We start from the raw sequence: 25,771 nt of genomic DNA on the forward strand, positions 1-25,771 counted from the left end.
ATCCTCCCAAGGTAGAGTTTCATAACCTCCTGCATGCCTGCTAAAGATGTCACCGCATGCAGGACTGTGTATGTTACTGATATAAAAAGAAAGCCTTAATGGGAACAGCATGTTCATTTCGGAGAGATTAAGAGGCCGGCATGTTTTACATCGCAGGACGTGCTCAGAGTTCGGGAGCGACAGGGCGGGTTCCGTCCGGCGGTTGGGGGTGGGTTAGGAGGAGGGGCAGAGTTGGTTGTTTGGAGGGGGGGGGGGCTTCCACTTACCAGACTCGTTTGACGGGCAGTCCTTGACAAAGAAAACTTCGCTCAGGTTGTCCTCCTCTTGTGCCAGGCCCTGCTGATGCAACTGAAGCTTGCGGAGTCCTTCACTTTGCTGGTGCTTCACCGAGCGGACGTGCTGCAGCAGATTCAGCTTGGCTTTGGTGGAGTAGTCGCACAGGGCGCAGTAGTAGTAGCAAGACTCCGAGTTCACGGCACTTTCCTGCTTTTGCAAGTGCTGGAAAACAAAAAAAAAAAGAGAAAAAAAAGTTGGGGGTTGGACTTGAGCTTTTTTTTTTTTTTAATAGTGTTTTTATAAGGTTCCCTGAGCTGTGAGAAGGAAGTTAAGAGCACATTAGTACATGAGACAACCCAGAAATCCTGCTTCGCTTATACTTCCTAGCGTTCAAAGACTTCCACTTTGTAGCCCACGTGTCCCAGTAAACACTGTGTTGACGACACAGGGCAATCACGTGACTCCCAGCCGTGAACTGAAACCTATTGTTAGTCTACCATAAGCACAAGCCAGATCAACAGAGTTCAAGGTCGCTTGACAGAGAATCATATTTGCAAAAGCAGGTTTCCAATGTGCAAAAAGCACAGGAAACATGGCAAAATGAATTACTTTAAAACAAGTGTCTTTCAGGATTTATTTCAAAATTGAAGTTAGGATTTTTTTTTTTTGGTCAAAACCTTGCCTTATAATAATGCCTTTCTGTGCTGCATACCATTTCAATGCACATTTCCAAAAAGGGCTACGGTACACGCACTCTTTACAGTTGGAGCTTAGTCAGGTTAAGCAATGTGCCAGAGTCACATGAAGAGCTGCTGCAAATTCAACTTGGCAACCTTTGATTTTCAGTCCAGTGCCTAAGCAACTACATGGATGGGCAACTGTGTTTACAAACTGTATAAATATAATAAATGTCAAAATATATACATTATACCAGCACCACTCCAGTCCAGAAAAGTGGCTTAAAAAATGGATGAATGAATACTTGTATGTATTTTGTAATTCAAGATTCCCCAAAAAAAGGTCTATAAATTCTGATTATCTACAACATTAAAACCACTGACCGGTGAACTGAGTAACACTGACTGTCTCGTTACAATGCCTGTCAAGGGGTGGGATATATTAGGCAGCAAGTGAACAGACCATTCTTGAAGGTGATGTGTTGGAAGCAGGTTAAATGGGCAAATATAAGGATCTGAGGGACTCTGACAAGGGACAAATTGTGATGGCTAGACAACTAGGTCAGAGCACCTCTAAAGCAGTAGGTCTTGTGGGGTGTTCTGGGTATGCACTACCAAGTAAAAGTGAGTCAGGGAAGGACAATTGATGAATGAGAGGCAAGAACCCTAAGGCTCATTGACAAGCGTGGGGAGCAAAGGCTAGCCTGTCTGGTCCAATCCCACAGAACAACTACTGGGGCACAAATTGCTGAAATACTTAACGCTGGCCATGAGAGAAAGGTGTCAAGAAGACAAAGAGCATTGCAGCTTGCTGGGTATGGGGCTGCGTACCTACAGACTAGTCAGAGTGTCCATACTGGCCCATACAATGGACACATGAGCATGGACCATGGAACAATGGAAGAAAATGGCCTGGTCTGATGAATCATGTGGCTGGTCAAGTGTGTACATGTCATTTATCTGGAAAACGGATGTACTAGGGGAAGAACGCAAGTCGGTGAAGGCAGTGTGATGCTCTGTGCGATGTTTTGCTGAGAAATGTGGGGCCAATTGCACAGTGAAGGAATTTTCATCCATTCATTCATCTGTTTTGAAACCCACTTCACCAGTTCTGGGCCACAGGCAGCTTATTTGTATTCTTGTCCCCATATGCCACAAGGAAGGAGCCAACTCTGGACAGAGCACAATACTATTGCTATAACTCATGCACACAACTATACCATTGGTAGGCTCTCCCTCTCTCTCTCTCTCTCTCTCTCTTCTCTCTCTCTCTCTCTCTCTCTCTCTCTCTCTATATATATATATATATATATATATATATATATATTTATCATCACATACTTCGTGCATTAGGGTTTAAGTTCAGGGCTTCTATGATGACTTCACTTCCTCACTGAAACATGGGCTGATGCTGTCATTTACACCTCTGATATCCAGAAGCTGATCCCAAGACCTACATAAGTGAGCAGTCATTGCAGATTTGCATATGAACAATATATTCTTAGGTATACAGTAGTGCTCTGGCCAAACTTCTTTATTTTTGTTTTCTATTTTGGTAAAACCCACCATTAAACCTGTGGTCCCCCAACTCTTTGTACTTATTGATTCGGACTGATTCTGAAGCTAACTGCAACCAAGAAGGTTTTTTTTTTTAATAGACCATTTCAGAAAATGGACATATAGTGCCTTTACTGAAGGGAACTTAGAAGACTGGGTTGAATGATTATTTACAAATATTGCTCTAAACGGGAAGTGCAGATGGGTTTGCTGACTATCTCAGTGTCACATTGTGAAATTGAACCAGGAAGCTTGTGATTTAACTGCTCAGAGCCACCAATCAGCATCACAGAAAACCTTTTGATTGGCAGTAGAAACTTTTGTAAACACATAGATATTATGTTAACACCACACAGAAGAAAAAAGAATTAGGATCTGCATAATCTCTGGCATAATATTGTGCAGATCTCTGACAATAAATTCAGATTTTTCTACCCTTGTATTTTTAGTTCTTGAACAATTCTTCTATTGAAATATGTTGTTATGCTGTACCTTAGGGTAAATAATCTAAAAAAATGGTTCCCTAACCCTGCTTCTGAAGAGAGCCTACAGAGAAAGCCTTACAGATCACCACACAAATGAGGTGCTTTGGACAAACTCTCATTAAGAAAGGTATACAAATAAAACATATACTTTGACATGCTGTCCATAAAGGCCAGTGTGTTTCCAAATAGCTCCATTTAACAATTTACGAGTTATTTTGAAAAGGACCTGGCTGCAGAGGTTCAAGCCCCTCATGATTTACAAGTAAATCACTCAGAAATGCTCCTGGACAGCCTGGACAGGTGGTCTCTGAAGAAAGAGGGTCTCAGTTGGCAGAAGACCCATCTGCAGTGTTTGCTGTAAGTATCTCTCTGTCTCTCAGTAATTATCTCCATCTATGTATGGACATAAACAAAAATTTCCCATAAAGTGCTCCGGGGCCCTGCATACTTTCCACTGGTTTCAAACTATTCCAGAATAAATAGGCAAAGCATGTGTCAAAGCAAATAACATTCATTATAGGAAAGAAAGAAAGAAAGAAAGAAAGAAAGAAAGAAAGAAAGAAAGAAAGAAAGAAAGAAAGAAAGAAAGAAAGAAAGAAAGAAAGAAAGAAAGAAAGCTGTGCACTATTGACAATTACTGGCTTATACTATAGCAGTGTGTATCGCAAAACTCTACATGTGTATTAATTAATGTTGATTATGAGTTTATACTTAGCAATGTACATCAGGATGCTGGGGTAGTTAGCTTTGTTTCCTCATAGTCCCAGAAGCTGTTATTCAAACCGCAGTCTGGTTTCTATCTCTGTATGTTTTACATGATCTCCCTGTGAGTTTTCTCTAGGTGTTCTGGTCACCTACCATATCCCAGAGACAAAGATGTAAGGCTAGTTCATTTCCCTGCTATTAGTGGGTATGAGTGCATTCTGTAATGGACTAGCATTCCTGCTGAAACCTAAATTCAAAATGTAGTTCGTATAAATGGATGGATAATTAGACCTAAAACCTAAATAATCAAAAATGTAAGCTAATAATGTGTATCACCTTGTAGCAGTATGAAACAGCTTTTTTGACTGTACTAGTTAAATCAGTTGCTACTCCATCCTGACCATGTGTGTGGAGTGATCACATCCACGTACATCTAAATCCAAAAGAAATGTACTTTAGGTTGACTTGCAAATTTTTATTGGCTGTGGGTATTCAAGTTTCTAATACAAAGAACAGTCATCCCCACCCATAATTATTTTCTGTCTTGTGCTCAAAGTTGCATGGATATGAACAAATGAAATCAAGAAAAAAAATCACGAGTATGTTGTCATTCAGGCCAACATTTACTTGCCAATTCCAATTCATCTATCATTTACAAAATACTCAAGACTGAGTCCTAAATTTCCCCAAAGCTTAACAGTTAACTAAACTACTTGTGCTCTCCTTCCTGATACTCTTGTAAAGGAAAAAGCATTTTAAAGAAAATATAAGGTTATATTTAGCCAGGTCCAAGGTTGGATTGATGGATGAAAGGATGTAAGAAATTAGGGTAATTAATTGAATATTGGTATATTTGATATCAAACCTACTAAATCAAGTTTAGGGGTTAATCAAATTGTATTTCTTTAATATACTGCTAAAAGGAATAAAAGAAAGAAAGAATATATTTCTATTTGCCAAGGTGTCCGGTTAGTTAAAGAGCTCTAGTAATGATTTGTTTTCGGAAGACCTGCAAAGTTCTTTAGTGTCTATTGTTCCATTCTGATTGAACAGAATAAGAGCCCTCTCTGTCACTGATGTTACTTTAAATCAGGTTAAGTACAAATCTGCCACCTATGAAGTGCTTTGGATCCCCTGTAGTCTGTTTTCTTGAGGTACATCCGCATATCTTGTCAATGCTAACTCTCTTGTTTGGAGTGATACTTTAATCCCCAAATTTACGTGCGTGTTCCACAGACGAGCTCCACTACAACAGGAAAGCTTCATTCCGAGTTCCAACTAATACTCATACATTATGTGTCACCCGGTAGACATTTGCCGCTATGCTTGCTCCACCACCCTCGCAGCACTAAAATAAACAAGAGCAACGTACCCACATTGTCACTCAGTGATGTGAAAGGTCACCTGCCTCTTCGTCACCCCAGACTCTTCCAAACAATGCTTTCCATGTTGATGCTATTTTTTTTTTCCCTCTCCCTTCTCAGCACCGGCTCCTTCACCGCACAGGCTCCATCCTCATTTAGGTCGGCAGTTAAAAAACTCAACATCTTAAGTAACACCCAGAAGTCAAAAGAAAACAAAAACAGCAGCTTTGCTTCAAATCCCACACCCCCACCCCCCCCCCAAAAAAGAAACCCCTTCACTAATCAGGTTTTTCGTTAGACCGCGGGGAAGGGAGGGGAATTTGTGTACAATACACAAAAGGCACTTTCTAAAGGGGGAGATGAAATTAAACTCCTGTTTTCTTATGCAAATCTGGAAACTGTTTATAGCAATTAGCATGCGGCTGAATGGGCCGCTTTCTTGGTGGCTTATTAACAAAATGGGTCAATTGGTAGGAAAAGGTGAAGCTTACTGCAAAAACAAACAGCCCTGGCCTTTTCATCATAAACAAGACATACCTGGTGGGGCTTCCTAAGCTTGTTAAATCAAACAAGAGCCCCTAACTGGAGAGGAGGGGGTGTCAAGGGGGCTGCTTAGTTAAAACACATGGCCCAGTGTCTAAAAATCAGTACTGTCCGGCTCGGCGTATTGTTCTTTGGAGCTGGGATGTGTGAAGAACAGCGGGGACCTCGCATTCAGCTTGTCCTGTCAATTGGGGGCTTTAATTTGAACTATTTTTGCATTAAAATCACTCTCCTTCTGCCTTTCCTTCTCTCTCTCTCTCTATCGTTTCTCGCTCTGGCTCCGCCAACTCTTTTTCCGTGCCGGCGCTGCGCCATCTCAAGCATTCATACTGGAAGCTCGGCCCCCTCTGGGCAAGTGAAGCATATCAAGTGTGCCTACGGTACTCACAGGCTAATGAACAATGCACAAAAACAAAAGCAAAAGCAAGGGCTTCCATTATCTGATCTTCCGCACGGCACAAAAAAAAAAAAAAAAAATGCTGTCTCCGGGTGCAGAGGAAGTGCCAGCAAAGCCTGCAGGTGTGAGCCGCTTAAAAGAAAAGGCCGGGCCTAAATAGATTCTTTGACTGTCAGGGATTAGAGTCATGGCACCAGTGGTAGCACACATCTTTTTCCTTTAACTTCCAAAATTTTCTCACGAGTCTGCAAGAGTTCACTCCATCAGGGGCTTTCGGGGGGCCATTGAAACGTCTTCAAGTTTTAATTAAGTTGGAGTTGTCAGAAGAAAGCTTTCTTGGCACTGAGTCAAGGTCATTAATTACGGATATCTTTGTTTCTTTCCGAAGAAAAGAACTCTGCGCACTTGGAAGGTTACGTTATGCAGTAGCCGGCCTCCTTCCACCCCATGGATCTCCTTTCGATCTCCAACTGTGCCACAATTTAACAGTTTACTTCCAGCCACCCTAAATCTGTGCTTAACAGACCATCCCACCTGCTACTGTGAATACCACATTTTGTCAACCTACCTGATAAGCATTTACTAATTTTTTCTCATTCAGATTCATTCTCTGTTTGCGGTTCCTTATATTGTGTCAAATTATCAGTGCTTATATGGTGCCTTCTGATCAATAATCCATGCCACCTAATCAAATTCCAAGTGAAGGTGAGGCTACCCTAGTGGGCTCCCATGCTCATCCTCTTTCCTATATATTAAACTGCCTGCTTCAGCGTTCATCTTAAGTGGTGCTCTACTTCGTACATTTTAAGCAGTCCTGCTTGCTGGGTTGACTGGGTTGACTGAAGGATTCCATCCAAGGTGGAAGGAAGACAAGCATGGTGGTCAGTGTTGGTACTTGACATCTCCAGAGTTCAGAGTTTAAATCCATTCCTGGTCACCGAATGTGTGAAGTCTGCACATTCTCCCTGTGACCACATGGGCTTCATCCAAATATTTTGGTTTCTTGCTATATCTCAACGACATGCAGATAAGGAGGTCTGGTGGCTGAAAATTCTCATTTTGAGCAGGTGTCATGTGGGTGGTCTATATCGAGTCTGCATGTCTTCCCCATGTCCATTTGAGTTTCTCTGGATGCTGAATTTAACTCTTGTATCTCAAAGTGGTGGCGCAGTGGGTAGCGCTGCTGCCTCACAGTTGGGACACCTGGGGACCTGGATTCGACTCCCGGGTCCTCCCTGCGTGGAGTTTGCATGTTCTCCCCGTGTCTGCGTGGGTTTCCTCCGGGCACTCCGGTTTCCTCCCACAGTCCAAAGACATGCAGTTAGGTGGATTGGCTATTCTAAATGGGCCATAGTGTGTGCTTGGTGTGTGGGTGTGTTTGTGTGTGTCCTGCGGTGGGTTGGCACCCTGCCCGGGATTGGTTCCTGCCTTGTGCCCTGTGTTGGCTGGGATTGGCTCCAGCAGACCCCCGTGACCCTGTGTTCGGATTCAGCGGGTTGGAAAATGGATGGATGGAATGGATCTCAAAGTGAGAATGATCAGCCTAGTATGAAGCAGCATTTGGATATCCCATGCAGTACCAATTCCTGCCTTGTGCCTACTACTATCAAAGCCATTACGAACAAGTCTTTTCTGAACTAATATATTATTGAATACAAATTTATACAAATGTATTCCATAATTTGCAGATATTCATATATCAAATATATACATATAAATAAATAAATAAATATATATATATATATATATATATATATATAGATATATATATAGATAGATAGATAGATAGATAGATAGATAGATAGATAGATAGATAGATAGATAGATAGATAGATATACATACACACATACATATTCATTTATCATAATCAGCAAATTCCAGACAGTTTATTTAAGACCTATATTAAAATGCTGTATTTTTCTTTTTCCTTTTATAGACATTTTTGGCATCAGTACAAGCTGCTCGGAACCTCTAGCTCAGGGATTTCTGATTTATGAGGTTTAAACTTACCATTTTTGTCCTGCCAGCCTCAGTAAGTGGTTACATACAGTCTGTAAGAATCTAAATGTTTGTGGCATCGTGTAACTTATTATAACTTTCCCTTGAGTTTTCTCTTAATTTCAGGTTTTGTGCTTAAATGCAAAAAAAGGGCCAGACTGACAGCAGTATATAAGAAAGGCTGTGATTTGCAAGACCATGACAGTATTAAAACATCCTCTTTTTGGATGTAACATGATTTACTTTACTGGATTGCTGCCCTCTATTAAAGGTGCTATATTAAGCAAAACGTAATAATACAGATGATGCAGCTGAAGTGTCCTTCAGTTACCTTAGGCCTGTGAGAAATTAGAAAGGTGACCACATGGCAGCAAAATTCAGTCTCTAAATTTGATTGCAAGCAAATCACTGCTGGGACATCAAGTATATAAGTTTGTATACAATATTTTTTCTATTTATTCTTATATAATGTTTTTCATATTGACTGCACATTTTTAAAGTTCAATATAAAAAGGTGGCTTTAACTGTATATGTGACGCGTTTCAACATGGAAAACACCCTATACATTACACAGTTTGTGTTCCTTTCTTGGGCCGCCTAGTAGTGTACCATTTATCAGTGTCACTGCATCCAGGGCCCAGGCTCAATTCCCAGACTAGTCACTGGGCTTCAGCATATAAACATTATGTTTGTTCCTGTTTGTATTCTTCCTGGGAAGTTGGGTTTATCCATGCTTCTCAAATATGGGCAACTGGTGCCTTGTGATGAAGTACGCTGTGTATATATATAACAAGCAGTTTGACTGGCGGAATTAATTGGCAGCTCATTTGAATATGTAACTAGCATCCCATTCACGGCTGGTTCATGCCTAATACCCAGTGTTCTAGGAATTAATCCCCTCACAGGATTGTTCTAAAAAAAGAAGTTCAGAAAAGGATGGAACTTCCTCTTTGTTTTACAGTTAAAGGTTACTCACATGCACCCACAAAATTCCCAGATTGCAACTCAAAAGAATAATAAGAAGGAGGGCAGTTAGCCTCAAAATGTTATAGCCTGGTGACCTAAACCAGCACTGTTATTCCAGGTGGCTCTGAGCTGATCTACAATAATAATGTGGAGCGCTCCACTCTTTGATTGTTAATTGTACTGGATTACCGTTTGGCAATCAACCAACAATTCAGCCCGCAGGGACCTATCATTTTATTTAACGGTTACTCCCTCAGGTTCAACACCACCACCCCCCGCCCCAAGCTTAGAATGCCAATGTACATCACCTGGGCCACTGCCTGCTGGTTTGATGTGGGTTGGCAGGGGCTGGGACTGGTGTAGGGGATGGAGGAGGCGAGTAAAATAATGAAAGCCAAGTCAACACCTCTGGATAAGGCTTCTCATCCTAATTCTGTCTTTTTATCATAAAGTCTGAGATAAAACAGCTACAGGACAATCTACCTATAGTCTCTCTCTATATATATATTTATCTACTGTATAAAGTTTGACCTGTCGACTGTATAGTACCTTGTCTATCTATCCAAACTTCTAGTTTTTGACTAACTATAGAACTTTTTGTGCTCTGCTTGTTCATCTGTCTATGACTGGCTAATAATGCCATATCTGTCTATCTAGAGGCTGTAAAGGGACATCAACTGAAAATCTATCCATCTATCTATCTATAGTTTATCCATATATTTTTCCATATCTACTTATTGTTTTAATACCTCATCAATCTATCTATCTATCTTATAATGCCAGTTTATTAATCTATATTTTTTATCATCTGTCTGTCTAGCAGTTGATAAGAGAAAGCAACAGGAAAATATATTCATCTCAATATCTATTCTTTGCTAATTCATTGTATATAACATATGGATGTATCAACTAATGACCTTCACATCTATCTATCTATCTATCTATCTATCTATCTATCTATCTATCTATCTATCTATCTATCTATCTATCTATCTATCTATCTATCTATCTATCTATCTATCTATCTATCTATCTATCTATCTATCTATCTATCTATCTATCTATCTATCTATCTATCTAATAATGCCAGTTTATTCATCTATATTTTTATTATCTGTCTATCTAGTAGTTGATAAGAGAAAGCAACAGGAAAATATATTCATCTCAATATCTATTCTTTGCTAATTCATTGTATATAACGTATGGATGTATCAACTAATGACCTTCACATCTATCTATCTATCTATCTATCTATCTATCTATCTATCTATCTATCTATCTATCTATCTATCTATCTATCTATCTATCTATCTATCTATCTATCTATCTATCTATCTATCTATCTATCTATCTATCTATCTATCTATCTATCTATCTATCTATCTAAATTCAGATGAGTGTTTTTTTTTCTCCCAACAGTAATGACAAGCAATAAACTGCAAGGAAGCCAGTCTGCTCTTCGAGTGCAGCACAATTAGCGTTTGCCTTTAAAAAAATTATCCCTTCTTTTTTCTTCCTATGTAAACCTGGCAAGCACTGCTGGCCCTACAGATATACTGCATTAGCAGAAAATATAATGACTTCTTGTACTTTTTGTACCAAGGACAAATTAAGGCTTTCTATGTAAACATTAAATCTTCCAGTCATTAACTAAAGAATCAGCAATTTAATGAACAAGTACCTAAAACAAGCTATGGCATAATTACCCTGGAACTCTGTAACACCACAAATATTTCTTAATAACATCTATGAGGTAAAATTAAAGCTCTATCTCTATCCATCAACATTTTTCAGTAATACTTACTTATTTGTATGTCTTTCGGAGTATATCATAGTTTCCGGTGTAACTCTGGTGCCTCTGGCATAAAAAACAACAAAAGCCTGTTTTGTTCCTTAAAAGTATTTTAAACACATACCAGCGTTGCCTGGAAGCTGGCCAGGGTATAAAATTCCATCAATACTGACACCCTACAAACACATGTTACCAGTAACCACTATTGAGCCTGAAGAAATAAATGTAATGCTATATCATTGGCAGTGTAGCAGTTGGCAAAGTGACCAAAAAATTCTTACTGGAAAGGTATGCCTTCTGAACAGCGGCCGACGGAGTTTCCACCAGCAACTGTCTTCGCAGTCTCGGCAACTTTACAGCCAGGGCCTATTCAGTTATTAAGAGGCTCCAAAAGAACAAGAAGGGGGCTTCAAAGAATCCTAAAACTGTCTGCTCTGTTTATCTTTCACCTCTTTTCCATCGAAGGCGTCCCTTGTAATTATGGGCCTGCGCCGTATGCCAACATCCAGCCCTTATAGCTAGATTATTTAGGACATACAATAACAAAATAGAAATATTAATAATAATAACAACAGGGCAAACAGCGGCCAAGTAAAATAGGTTTCAGCACGTTTTGCCAATTCAGTGGGGGTTGGGGGGTTGAGGGAGTAGCGGCAGTGGGGTGAGTTTACACGCCACACCCTCTAAATAAAGCTCTGCGCACTACTGTAATGTTAAATAGCCTTCCAAAGGCTCTCATTTGGAATAACACTGGCACAATCAACATCTGAACAAAGAAGTCAAGTCGGGCTCCTTATATCCAATTTCAGAGAAACAGAAATAGGACACGGTCAAGTCCAACGACTGATCAGGAGGATGACTGGAAACGCTCTGCTGAATGCCATGCAGTCACATGGCTGCAATGCTAACTAATGGCAAGGCCCCCATGATCCCCTAAAAACCATCAAATCAGCCACTCAGAACAGGCTGGTTTTCTTAGAAAATGGACTAAGGCTTAACAAATGCAGCATCATCAGTAGAAATGGTGCTGTCACCACAGTGATGTGCCTTTATGATATTTTTTTGGTGTATGGTTTTTCACGCTGGCAGTAAAATCCCAATGGCCAGGCCAGTATTCAAAACAAAAAAAATGAACTATGTACACCTTATGACCTTTCCAGTGGCAGCCATTCGGTTGCTTTCAGCTGTCATTTCCCTCTCTACGGTACATTTGCAAATGTTATTGCGTGCCTGTGAACCCCGTACATTATCAAGTAAATGTTCTTTTTACGCCATTCCTTTGAACGCTCAAGTCTGTGCTGTGAATGAGTCTGACTGTGAGAAATGTCTTCTAATGACCTAACCTAAATTGATCTGCGGTGCAATACCCTATCGATTGCTGTTAGCACTGATTCTACTCACTCATTTAAAAAGTAAATACAGCTTAGCAAACTTTTAGAAAAAAAAAATGCAGGAGAGCACAGTATGTTCATAACCAGCAATACAGAAGTCCAATAATAAAACCAGCCCTGATTAGACCCTCCTGGGTGAAATACAATCTATATTATAGAGAAAATAAAATGGATCTCTTCTTGTGATGTTTTTAAAACAACATTATAAAATGTACTGCTTTATCTTCATTTGCTTAGGTGATATTATTTCAGGGGACACAGCGATTAGCATTGCTGCCTCACACGTCCAGGGTTTAAATCTCTGTAGAGTGGAGCTTGAACATCCGCAGTGTGTCTGTCTGGCTCTTCTCCTGATACTTCAGTTTTACTTCCTACAGCCCAAAGATGTGCAAGATACACTAGCTGCTGACTCTAAATTAGCAAAGTGTGGATGTCTTTGTGAGTGGTCCTCTATATGAACGAAAAATACAGGAAATCTGAGAAACGAGACGAGACCGTTCCATCCATCAAGCTCATTTATTTAACTAATAGCTAAACTGACCCAATATCTCATCCAGATACTTCTTAAAGGGGGCTACAAATTCTACTTGAACTACATGGCTCGGTAGTTTGTTTCAGATTCTCACAACTCTTTGTATAAGGTAGTGCTGTCTGGCTTCAGCCCTAAATGCATTTCCCCTTAATTTCCACTAATGTCCTCGAGTATGTGATTCAACTTGAAAGAAGTGGGTTGGCATCACAGTTTCCAACTTGTGCCCAATGTTGCTGGGAGAGCTTCCATCTTCCAGAGACTCTCTCACGACTTACAAACCAGAGCGCACATTAAGATCTCAAGATGCTGGTCTGCTTATGATTCCAAGGATTAATAAAATAACAATGGGAGGTCGAGCTTTTAGTTACAGGGCCCCTAAACTGTGGAATGGTCTGCCTGCTACTACAAGAGATGCCTGAAGACTCACTACTTCAGTTTAGCACACCCTGACTAGAGCTGCTGATTAACTGTACAGACTGCATCTCTGTTGTTAAGTCATTAGCACTAAAACATAAGTAACATGATAGTTATAATTGGATACTAACCCTCACCTATTCTGTTTCTCTTCTCGGTACTGAAATGTGGCTGCCACGGCCCACCTGTCAAGTTGTTTTGCCTGCCTAAGGTAAAGTCATCCCTGATGGAGGATCGCAGGAATCGTGGGAAGGAGGGGTCCTTTCATCGGATTGGCTGGCCCAGCGCTGTTTCAGCCATGGAATGGCCAAATTGGGGAGGCAGCTTGATGGATGAGGTCTCCAGGACTCTAAATATATCCAAATCTTATTATGTGATATCATCTACTGTTAAATTCTGCTCCGTACTTCTAAAATTTTTATTTTTATACTGTATTGAGGATTTGCTCTGTTCCGTGTATTGTATTGTATTGTATTGACCCCCCTTCTTTTTGACACCCACTGCATGCCCAACCTACCTGGTAAGGGTTCTCTCTTTGAACTGCCTTTCCCCAAGGTTTCTTCCATTTTTTCCCTACAAGGGTTTTTTTTGGGAGTTTTTTCTTGTCTTCTTAGTGAGTCAAGGGCTGGGGGGCTGTCAAGAGGGCAGGGCCTGTTAAAAGCCCATTGCGGCACTTCTTGTGTGATTTGGGCTATATAAAAATACATTGTATTGTATTGTATTGTACTCTTGTGTGGGATACATTCACTCACTCAACCCACTCACTCTCCATTCTTTTGTCCTGGTGAGGGTCTCAGGTGGCAATGCAGTGTGCTGGACAGATTGGCACCCCATCTCTAGGTAAAATACTGTTGGGAATTCCTAATGAAAGCCTGCTATAGAACTGGAATGACAGACCCAGGCCTAGGGAGGTGTTTGCCTGCATAGGGATCCCATGTTTGTCCAGTCAGTAAAGTGAACTCGCCACCTTTAACACAGACAGTAGTGATTGAAATGTAGTGCTTAGAACTTGTGAACTAAGCAACTTCAGTAAATGGAGAGGTGGAGGGATGGATTACTCCAGGGTGGTGTTGTGACACAGTGCTTTGCAAATTAGTGGTTTCAAACCCAGCCAAGCGACAGTATGTGTGGAGTCTGCACATTCTTCCTGTATCCTTGTGGATGTGACAGCCTTCCCATAACCCAAGGAATCAGGAGTAAGGCTGATCAATGAATCTAAATTGGCGCATTATGGTTTTCATGAGTGATGTGGGCCTTGCGATGGGTCGACATGCCATGCACATTCCCTCACTTCCACCTTTTGATGTTGCAATAATCTCTTCTATCTGGGACTTTGTACTAGAATAAGCAGATTAAGTAAAACTAATATTATTCCAACCAGAAGCACATTTTCACATACGGCTTTCCAAGTTCATAAGTGTATCACTACTGCAGGTGTTGTGTTTATTCAAATTATCGTCTGTAAGAGGTTCAGCCCAAAGGTTGCTTTGTTTTTGCAGCATTTGCATGCTCTGAATGCTCTGATTTCATCATAAGGAATTTTATATTAATGTGTTACACCATCCAGGAAGATACAGCATATAAATTTTACAAAAATAAATATTCTTTATTTTGGAGAGGTCTTTGGAGAGTCACTTAGCAAAGCAATGGTAGGGATTTGAATCTACAACCCTGTGGATTGGAACTAAATTGTACAGCTTACAATATATAAACAAAAAAATGAATCTGTTCAATTTGCATATTATATTTCACTCTCCTAGTCAATATAGAAGATTTAAGGGACAGCATTTAATCCTCGCTCTACTAATCCCTAAAATTACAAAGACTGACAGAAATGAATTTCTGCTGTTTTAAATTACCTTGAAAGAAAGTAAATTCCGGACGAAAAGGGCGACATATTTATATTACAATGATTTAAAATCTGTCTTTCCTCGCTCTATTTACTGACCTGAATTTTGCACTAAAAGGTTTCTTGTCTGGAGCTCGATCTGAGAATGACCAGAGATCTCTCACATAAGCACACCTCTTCCATTGTTTTTTATTTTTTTTTAATTTCTCTCTCTCCCTCTGCATGCATTTATAAAAATGAAATCAATTATGATTCTGGGAATTTTCCTTTCAATGTACAAACAACATCCCCCTTTTCAAGTCCTCTGCTTACGTTTTTCCATTCCTAATATATTTGGTTTTAGCTGCACTAAGTCGTTAAATACATCGTGGAGAGGGTTGGGCTTTTTTAAAGTGAAAAGTGTAAAATTATTCCCGTTTAAAAAAGCTGCAGCTCACAACGTCAAAACACTCCCTGAACTTTTCCCACTTTGGCCACCACTCTAGACGCTGCTTACCTTACAAACACTACAGTTTCGAACGCAGCTCATTTGTACTTTTTGGCGTTCCCCCCTACCCACCAAGTCACTATGGGGTTGGGCTGCTTAGCAACAGTGTTCTCCCAGTACCGTAAATGTGCAGGAGATTAGCTGTGTGATTGTTGTTTTTTTGTTTCTTAATACTTTACATTTTCGCCAAATGAGACCTCTGTAGTAGATGGCCCCATTTTTTAAGTATTTGTTTTGCTAAGAGTTTAAAAGCTAAGAAAACAGGCAGTCACATGGAATATGTAAACAGAGGGAGGGCTTCTTTCCTTTTAAATCTAAATTAAAACACAAGTTTTCCAAATACTGGCTACTTTGTCGACAGCTGTTCCTTAACTTACTGACCCCAAAAGGTTATGAAATGGAAATTTGCTTCATTTACAAATTTTGTAATGAGTGATCAAATGAATACTGGAAGGGAGATTAGTTGTTATAGAAAACAATAAAGAATAAAAAAAACACACACATTCAGGGAAAAACTTGTAACTTTAACTTTAGAAAAAGAGTAAAAAAAGGTAAAAACACACACCAAGACCGCCTGTTGTATATCCGAATCACAAATGTGCAAGTCCACACAGAGTTACAATATGAGTTACACTAGTTTATGTGACTTGTGCATTTGGGCTGTAAGAAAGCTGGTGGCGTGCACTTGTGTTTACACTGCTCACACGTGGATGTTAAATTGGCTGTAAACAGGCTGTCGACTCAACTAGGTGTACACACCTAAGGACAAAAGCAAACACGGAATTAGTGAATAAATGTGCTTTGAAGCCTACATCCAGAATTTCCTGACTTTAATTCGGTCAACTGCAAAACCAAAAGAAATCTCTGACTTTTTGCCTATATGTTTCTGCTTCACAACAAGGATGTGCTGTCAACCATTAAAAACAGAAATAAAACTTAAATGGTAGCAAGCCAGGTAAGCATGCACTGGCTGAAACACCTGATCCCGTACTAATATGTGCACAGCGTAGATCTTAGGAACGAGGACAAGATCAAGTTATATGTGTAGAACATCTAATTGGGCTAATGAGACCAAACACACTAAGAGGAAGTCAGTCTACATGTGCTATAATATTATGCATGGTCGGACTATATGTGTAAGACCACTATGAGGAGATCAGCCCTTTTTTTGTAAAAACATAAGTGACGTCAGTCTATGTGTGTAACAACACTAAACGGGAGTCCGCCTTTATGTTGCAGATCACATGGTCAATCTATGTATGTAAAGTGGGTGGAGTCCTGGACCAACCCATTATTTGTAAAATATTATTACAGTGATCCCGCTTCGACTTTCGCAGCTTCACTCTATCGCGATTTTTTCTCATACACGCTTACGTCACTACGCATGCGCTTTCTGAGAACTTTTATCTAAGCCCCACGATGGCTCCTAAACGTGCTGCTTTTTCTAAGCCTTCTGACAATGAAACTAAGCGCCGGAGGAAGATGCTTACCATCCAGGAGAAGGTGAAACTCTTGGATATGATCAAAGATGGCAATACCCTACAAAAGCCTCCTCACACATATGAAAGGACAGCTCCAGCAACAGCTTATCAAGATGTTCTTCAGCCGCGCACCCAGACACCCACTGCCTAGTCCTAGTACTCCTTCAGCGGAAGAAGACAACGACGCACCTGCTGAAGATACTGCACCACCTGATGACTCTCCTCCTGAGGTCGTGCCTTCATAGGTTAGTGGTTGTGTGTAAGAACTGTGTGTGTGTAATTAAATGTACAGAACAATAATAATAATATGAAATTTGTAACGTCTAATATGTCTTATTTTCTCTTATTTTGTCTAATATATTGGGTAATATGAGTGAAATGGTGACTAAAGGGTGTTATTTCATGTCTAGAGGGCTCTAATAATGTTAAAAAACATATTTAGAAGGTCCTAAACAGGTTTTCTATACTCTACCTGTGAAAATATTCGATTAATAAATAAAGAATCCTACTTCGCGAAAATTCATTTATCGCGGTTGAGTCTGGAATGGATTAACCGTGATAAACGAGGGTTCACTGTATATTAATATTATATATGTACAAAGGCAGCATCTACAAGGCTCTGGTAAAGTGACACCTCCAGCTCCAGTGCCTGAGGGGCCACCATTTTTTTTTGTTTTGTTATCTGCAGACCAGAGGAGTCGAGAGATGACTTCTGACATCACTTTTGGGTTTTGTCCAGAGGTTCTGCCTCTTCCATCCTGGAACTTATTTAAAGAATAACAACAGTAGAAGCATTCACTGATGAATCCACATCAGAGAAGAACACATCTCTGACAGGAGAAATTCCTAGTTGAGTGTAAAAACAATACTGGTAGCCCTTATGTGCAGAAACACTAAACGGGGGCAACCTGTATGAGACAAGACATTAATGGAGGGGAGGGTCATCCATTATGTACAGAACCACAAAAGGGATTTATGTAGCACATGCATTCACCTGCATACAGTAAAACAGATTACCCTTTCTGTCATGGCTAAGCTCACAAAAATGAACTAGCAGGGTCTTGGGGTCACATTTATGAAATGACAGAAGGACTCCCTTATAATTCTTTGAAACACCATTATGTACATAGACAAAGAGAGTTGTCAGCTATCCCTCCAGTCAGGTAACTCCATGAAAATGCTAACAACAACCCCAGCAATATCAGGTAGGAACAAATCCTAGGAGCACCAGCTCATTGAAAGGCTACTCACACACTAACACCCTGACCCAGTTCAAAGTTGTCAGATACCCTAACACACAAAATAGACTGGAAAAGGCTGTAGATCTCAAGTTGGGAATTTCTGGATACATAGTCAGACCAGTGCATGATGGATCTCAAACTAGTCAAGAGTCGGTTTAAACAGAGAGGGTGGAGGGAAGACTAATTAGTGAATTCACGAGTCTTGTGATGTGACCACACAATGTGAGAATGTGATGTGAACAACCAGCTAGATGAAAATGGAGCAGTAGAAGAGTTTAACAAAAAGGTTTGAAGGGAAACAAGTATGGCATTGAAAACTGAAGTAAATCAGAGGAACCTGTACAAGTTAATCTGTGTCCTGAGGCTAAAGGCCCTTCAGATAGTTTGAAAGGACACAACTGACCCACTAAGATTTAGTATCTTAGTCAAATTTGTTTTTTTGGCTATTACATATATCTAAGCCATTTAATACACACACACACGCCCACACACACACACACACATACATATACTGTATATATATAGTTGACATTGAGTGCTTTAACAGAGACAGTAATCTACAGACATGTAAGCTGATATGAAGACCCTTTACTTCTGACCACTGGCTAGTCCTTAAGTAGTTTTGATTTTTTTTTACACTGAACTCTTACAACTCAGAACTCTTCAAGTCATGGTGCATTACACCTAAAGAGTTCCTCTCAAATACAGAAAAAAGGGCAGACAAAAGTGACCTCTGGCATTTTCTACAAAGCAGCACATAGAGACTGGCGCACACACCCAGGGAATGTTTCAAAAAACACAAAAATGGAGGGGGAAAATTTGAGCACTTGCCTGAAGCAAGTACTTTTAAATTTCGTAATGTTAAGCAGGACCATGCTAACACGATAAACAATCATTGTTTTACATGACAGTAGCAGCTAAATGAAGTTCGTTTTGATTCACATTTTGGGTATGAGATGATTGAGTCTTGCAGTGTGTCATGAACTATAATTAATTGGAACAACCCATAATGGATTTCTATGTGCCATCAATACACACATGAATATGTGTATAAAGAACATAATAATAATAATTTTTTGCATTTATATAGCGCTTTTCTCACTACTCAAAGCGCTTAGCAATTGCAGGTTAAGGGCCTTGCTTAAGGGCCCAACAGAGCAGAGTCCCTTTTGGCATTTACAGGATTCGAACTGGCAACCTTCCGATTGCCAGTGCAGATCCCTAGCCTCAGAGCCACCACAACATATACCATAATGTGTACAAATGTAAACTGTATGTGTTCTGTCACCACTAGAGAAAGGCAAATTCAAAAAATGAAACAAACATCAGGATCATGAGATAAGAGAAAATCATCATCAAGAATAGCTGGGAATGGAGCAAAAATATCAACTGAACCAAAAAACTAAAAGCCATTATGCAAGCTGAACTCAAAGTTACAAGAAGTACATAAAAAGTCCTGACTTCCTAAAAGATTTGAATAATTACCGCAGCAGCATCTTCAGTTCATAAGCCACACAGCACTGCCAACCACCAGATGACCAGCAATGAACGCCATTGCCAACAACCATGTACTGTAGATGTGCAAAAAAGAGAACATAAAATGGTGCTGCAATAATAAATGAAACAATAAAAAAACAGGAATTATTTATTTGTGATGAACAACATTGTGTCAAAATTGTAACACAAAACTGAGATACACAAGTAACAAGTCCCAAAGTAATATCAATATGGAAATAAACAGTGAAGATGAGAATGTTACAGTGGACATGTGGACACACAGATCTTCAGTGAGGAATGGGACAGGGGCTAAGTTGGGAAAAAGGGATTACTCTGGGTGTGATAAGTGATGTGGTTAGGAGAAATAGGCTGAGGTGTCATGAAAAAGATGAAAAAGGATTGGGGTAAAGAGTTGTACTGTAATGTGGGTGGAGGGGATATGCTCAAGAAGAAGTAGAGGTAAATGGTGACCACTACATGAAAATAAAGTTTCACACCCCATAAGGACACCAAATATCTCACAAACAGAGAGAAGTGAACTTCCTAAGTAGCTTATTTCACCACAGGTTTACAGGAAGTCAGAACCAATCTTGGTAATATTGGCTAAAACTCAGATACCAGCCTTGTATAGGACATCAGTCACCTACACCATCACCCATGGCATAATTTACAGCTTTTGATCACTGTGGTAGGAAAAACGCCAAGTAACCGTAGAAAGCCAATCTAGACACAGGTAAAACATGGTCACACAACACATAGACCAACTGGGGCTGGAATCTGTGAACTCTGCACTATTTAGTAAGTTTAGTTTGTTAATTTTCTTACGTTTTATTTGATTATAGTGTCCTAGAGTAGGTTAGCTCAGGAATGCAGGGACAAATAGATAGATAGATAGATAGATAGATAGATAGATAGATAGATAGATAGATAGATAGATAGATAGATAGATAGATAGATAGATAGATAGATAGATAGATAGATAGATAGATAGATAGATAGATAGATATTTATTCTATCTATCTATCTATCTATCTATCTATCTATCTATCTATCTATCTATCTATCTATCTATCTATCTATCTATCTATCTATCTATCTATCTATCTATCTATCTATCTATCTATCTATTGTCACACACAAATGAATCAGCTCAGAGTAGAAATGACCAAAATGAACTGTTCGAATTGTAATCCAAAACCCAAAGCACAAAATCATAGAAAACTACTGCAATGCTCCTAATGCTGGCTTCATATCTCCAGTTCCGCTCTCACACTAAGCTTGTTTATATATCTTCAATCCATTACTTGGATGCACCACCATCTTACTCAGGTGGAGGATGATGACAACATTGTGTGTCACATGACCAACCATCACACAGGGATAGACACAAAAAAAAATAGTGAACATAGAAAAATCAAGACCAAAAAATAATAAGAAGGGTCAACTGAAGAACCTGGGAGCTCTGTGATTCCAGAGCTCTGCCAAACATCCAATTGGACTGCAAATTTATATCACATGATTTACACAGCATAAAACTCCAAAAAGAGTCTGGCTCAGGCCCACAACACTATATGACAAGCTTACTACAAGTCACGCCAACTCAACGTTCATCTTTACTCCTGAGTAAGACACCCTTCTCACAGTGCAAGGATATTTTATAAGAACGATGTACAAACTATGCCTTGATATGGGCCGGTTTAGAAAGAAGTAAATGACTGGACATGTCGTGTAATGTGACTGGATGTGTAAAGCAATGGCAGCTAAACGTTATCAACTGTGTTCAATCTGACTGGCTCATCAACGGAGCAGAGCTGCAGAAGTCTGTGGCTGGACTCTTTTGAAAGTAAAACCACTGGAACAACAATAAAATATATAAATATCCAAAAATAAACATATAAAAATTCCAAAAAATAGAGCAAATTGCCATTGGGATGTCCACCACATATATTTGCAAAACCCCCATACCTGCCAGCTAGGGGCTGAAACCTGTGTGGTTAGGCCAATGGCCACAGAGGGCTTGTTTTCTTTCTGTTTATTTCATACTTTCAGTTCTCTTTTTAATTTCCCTGTTGTCTTGTGTTTAAGAAAATTATTATTTTGATAAGGTTTTTAGTTTTGATGTTCTTTACTCTGGGACAGGTTGGCCTTATCTATTAATTTCCAAAAATACACATACAAGCAGATTTGTTACATATCATTTTGGTATCTTTTTGATCATGGGCCTACTTCAGTTGTACCGGCAGAGAGTATTTATTTTTGTTTTACAGGCTGTATTCATTAATATTTATTAATGAGTAATTGAAATTTACATTCAGGTTTTACGTAGACAAAGCTTGTACACATGCACAAAATCATTAGAGCTCGTTCTCAAAAACGTTTAATATATCTGAAGGGCAGTATCTAAGGAATGGCTATGTGGGAAATTCTTTTTAATTAACAACGAATCACAATTACTAAAGTAAAGTGAACCATCTGTCTTTTTCTTTGTTTGTTTTCACAGGCTCCACAGTACAGAGCACACTTTCAGTCTAAATTACCATACAAAATGGCAGACTGCCTTATCTTTGGGTTTGTGTGTCTGAAACAATTTTTTTTAATAGAAAATCTGTAGCAGATGTTTCTAATATGAGGAAGGCAACAAGTATGTTTTATAAATATGTTCTAAACATTAAAGACTTACATTTATAATTATAAGGTACAAGGCTGTTTAAAACTCGGCTGCTACTATGACTAAGTGCCCCAAAGCCCTCAAGCGTGACACAAACTGTTTGGAAATTGATATTAATAAAAACATGACTTAATGCACTTTATGAAACGCTCCACTGTGGAAGAAATTTTGTTGTGTCTGCACCCTGAACTCTGAAGCCCGCTGATTAAAATAAGGCCACATAAGCAATTTTGACATTTTGAGTGAAACATTAATGTGTGAGTTAGTTGTGGGTTAGCTTGCAGGTACTACTTAATGTATTAGGTGTAGCAAGTTTTAAAAATTGAAAATCAGTCCACACTGAGTATGGCCATTTCAGAATATGAGAGTCCTATACTGGAGTTGAGCCACACATCTAAAGACCCAACCTCAGAAGTCCTTTCACAAATCAGGTAAGCTCCACCAAAGTGAATGACTTTCACTTCATGGGGGGGGGGGGGGGGGGGTGGGGGGGGGGGGGGGGGGGGGGGGGTGTCTTTTTAAACTGCAGATATAAAAAACAATGTTCATGCTTTTTATTATCGAGATAAGAAATACAATTCTTATTTTAGAGTCCCAAAAGTTTTACAGATTGCCGGACCATCCTGAAAGTAGAGAGAGAGTGCAAGGCAGGAAGCAGAACTCACTCCAAGAAGGACATTCTCCACTTGTTCCTTTAACGATTTTTTCCAGCCCGTTTATGCCTGAAAATGGTAGTAGTGAGTGGGAGCCTCTTTAGCAACACTAGTCACAAGGCAGGAAAAAACCAGATGGGACTGATGATCATCCTTGGGCACACATCTATGCTCTCTCAAGGAATGACTGTCTAAATCCACTTGTTTCATTTCCGATTAGCAATGAGCTGCAGACTCTCCCAGCAGGAAATAAACCAGGATGGGATGCAAGTCCATTGCGAGGCCACTCATACACACACCCACACTTATTTATTCGTTCATTTGTAGGAATGCTACACTGATTATTTTTTTGTTTATACATTACCACATCTGAGTATATTACACTTTCGTTCACAGGATTGTTTTACGGAAGTATTTATCTAACAATAGTTTAGAAAATAAATATTGTGTTTGGCACTGTGTGAGCATACAACTGGATGGCTTGACATGTGGATTATGCCTGACAAGAAATGAGGGATTTGTTTTCATGGACAGTTTTTATAGACAGGCAATTGACGTAGTGGTAAAGATTTTAAACTTCAAACCCTGACTTTGTGGGTTCAAATATCTCTCCTGACATAAGCAAGTTACCTTCCTTGTCTGTGTTCTTATTGGAAGGATAAAAAAAAAGAAATATAACCAATTGTATCTCTCAAATGGTCTAGGTTGCCATGAATAAACACATTAGCCAAGTAATAATAATATTATTTGGTGCCAAATCTATCAGAAAGTTTTATATCTCCATTCTTGGCCACCACTACAAACCGTGTTACTCATTCCAACATAGTGTTGTAATGTAGGTATCTGGGACCTGTTAGACACTTTCCTAGACACCCCTTCAGCAAATGGCACATTCATCCATTTAAAATAAAAGAGCGCTTGAGCTTTTCCCAGCAACTTCATGCACAAGGCAGGAAACAACCCTCTAAAGTACAGCAGCTCATAGCAGAGCCCACTCATACACACAAGGCCAGTTGCTAAACTACCTACCCTGCACGTCTCACAGGGATAAAAAGCCCCTGTCTGTGTCTGCCTGCCTCCCTTACATAAAAGCTACAAACGATTTTATCCTCAAATATCCAAATACCTTGTACGTTTTTCCTAACAGGCCTTTTAAAAACAAACCTCCCTTTTCTGCAGAACGAAAAAGACAAGAAGAAAGACCTCCTCCTAAAGCCTTTACCAGGCTAATAAAATATGTATTCATTCATGTGCAAGTCAAACAGCTCCAATTTTCAGACCTGTTCTAGGTAAGCCGATACGACTAATATCACTAATGCTTTAGGCCACTGTTTAGGCCGTCGTCATTCATAATAGGAACTACATTGTTTTTCAGAGAAAAGCTTTAGCCGGTCTGCATACCAAGGTCCACTCAACATACCAGCGCCTGCTTTGAAGATTATTGTAATGTTTTCCTTTGTTCTCTTAAAGAAACTAGAGGAAATAAGGTCAAGTTTTTTTTTCTTTTTTTTTCCTCAAGGAAAAAAAATGGAATCCAAGAATAACATTTGCATTGGTGCATCTCTGCGACAGTTTAGTAATGGGGATTTTGTTGACATATGCTAGCATGTGGGTGCTATACACCTGTTGTTATTTTAGGTATTAGGTTCAAAAACTGACCTACGATTCAAAAAGTAATAAATAACAAAGAATGCAGTCATTAACCGATTTCATTACATTGACAGGACCCCCCCACCCCCCACCCTCTCCTTCCCTGGACACAAAGAGAACATTTCTATTGCTATTAAAGGGTTAACTTATCCAAATGTGCTGAAATTCATGAATATAATCCCAAACAAGTAAGTGGGAGTTGTATCAGGTCTATTTCATAGCATTAAGGATTACTACTAGCAGTCTAATCCTACTGAACCTAAGGGAGGTAAATCGCATTGTGTTTGAAATCCATGCCAGAAAAGAACAGAAGGTTAAATGAGTGCCTTGCTCTGTAATCGAATATCACACACTACTTATCTATTCAATAAGCAACTAATGTTTAAAATCAATTAGGAAAAGGAATAGCTTCTACTTTTGGGTTTAAATTGTGTATTAATTAGAGTTACCAGTTTATGGCAGCATGCAACATTTCCGGCTCTGTAATGAAAGAAAGAACAAATATCTTTCTTTGTTTCTCATATATATACATAAGAAGGAAATACCACACAAATCTGTATCTACCTATATACACCCATCTTATATATATATCTGTATGTGTGTATGAAAAAATATGAAACAATCATTCCCATATTAAAAGAAGGGGTCAGAAGGTTAGAGACAAACACTTGGTTGTATAACCATCAACCCTTAAAGACACACCTCATGGCTACAGAGCCCGTTTTCTATTTATTTCACATGGCTGTTTTTAAGGTGCTACAGAGTGATGCAGCCCACATGCACACATTCCCATTTTCTCACACACACATATTATATATTTAAATATTTAAATTTTTATTTATTATATTATATTGTTTCCTGCCTTGTGCCCTGTGTTGGCTGGGATTGGCTCCAGCAGACCACCGTGACCCTGTGATCGGATTCAGCGGGTTGGAAAATGGATGGATGGATATTATATTATATTATATTATATTATATTATATTATATATTATATTATATATTTTCACCATCATACATATGCTTTGTTAACCTTATTCTGCAGTCGCTAAATCCTGTTTGAATCACATATATATATGTATGTATATAGGGTGTGACAGATTAGAGAGATTCAAACAGGATTTAGCGACTGCAGAATAAGGTTAACAA

At 39.3% G+C, this 25,771-nt stretch overlaps 1 protein-coding gene across 3 annotated transcripts in view; it reads right to left on the bottom strand.

Annotated features, from left to right (window-relative positions):
- The window catches only part of zfhx4 (zinc finger homeobox 4), a 221,842-nt gene that overhangs the window by 125,452 nt on the left and 70,619 nt on the right, over positions 1 to 25,771 (bottom strand). For all 3 annotated transcript variants that reach the window (XM_028803446.2, XM_028803447.2, XM_028803445.2), the window contains exon 4: positions 267 to 498. In XM_028803446.2, the coding sequence (XP_028659279.1) occupies positions 267 to 498 (232 nt within the window). The remainder of the gene's footprint in view (positions 1 to 266; positions 499 to 25,771) is intronic.

The sequence above is a fragment of the Erpetoichthys calabaricus genome, chromosome 6 (assembly GCF_900747795.2).
Source record: "Erpetoichthys calabaricus chromosome 6, fErpCal1.3, whole genome shotgun sequence".
NCBI lineage: Eukaryota > Metazoa > Chordata > Cladistia > Polypteriformes > Polypteridae > Erpetoichthys > Erpetoichthys calabaricus.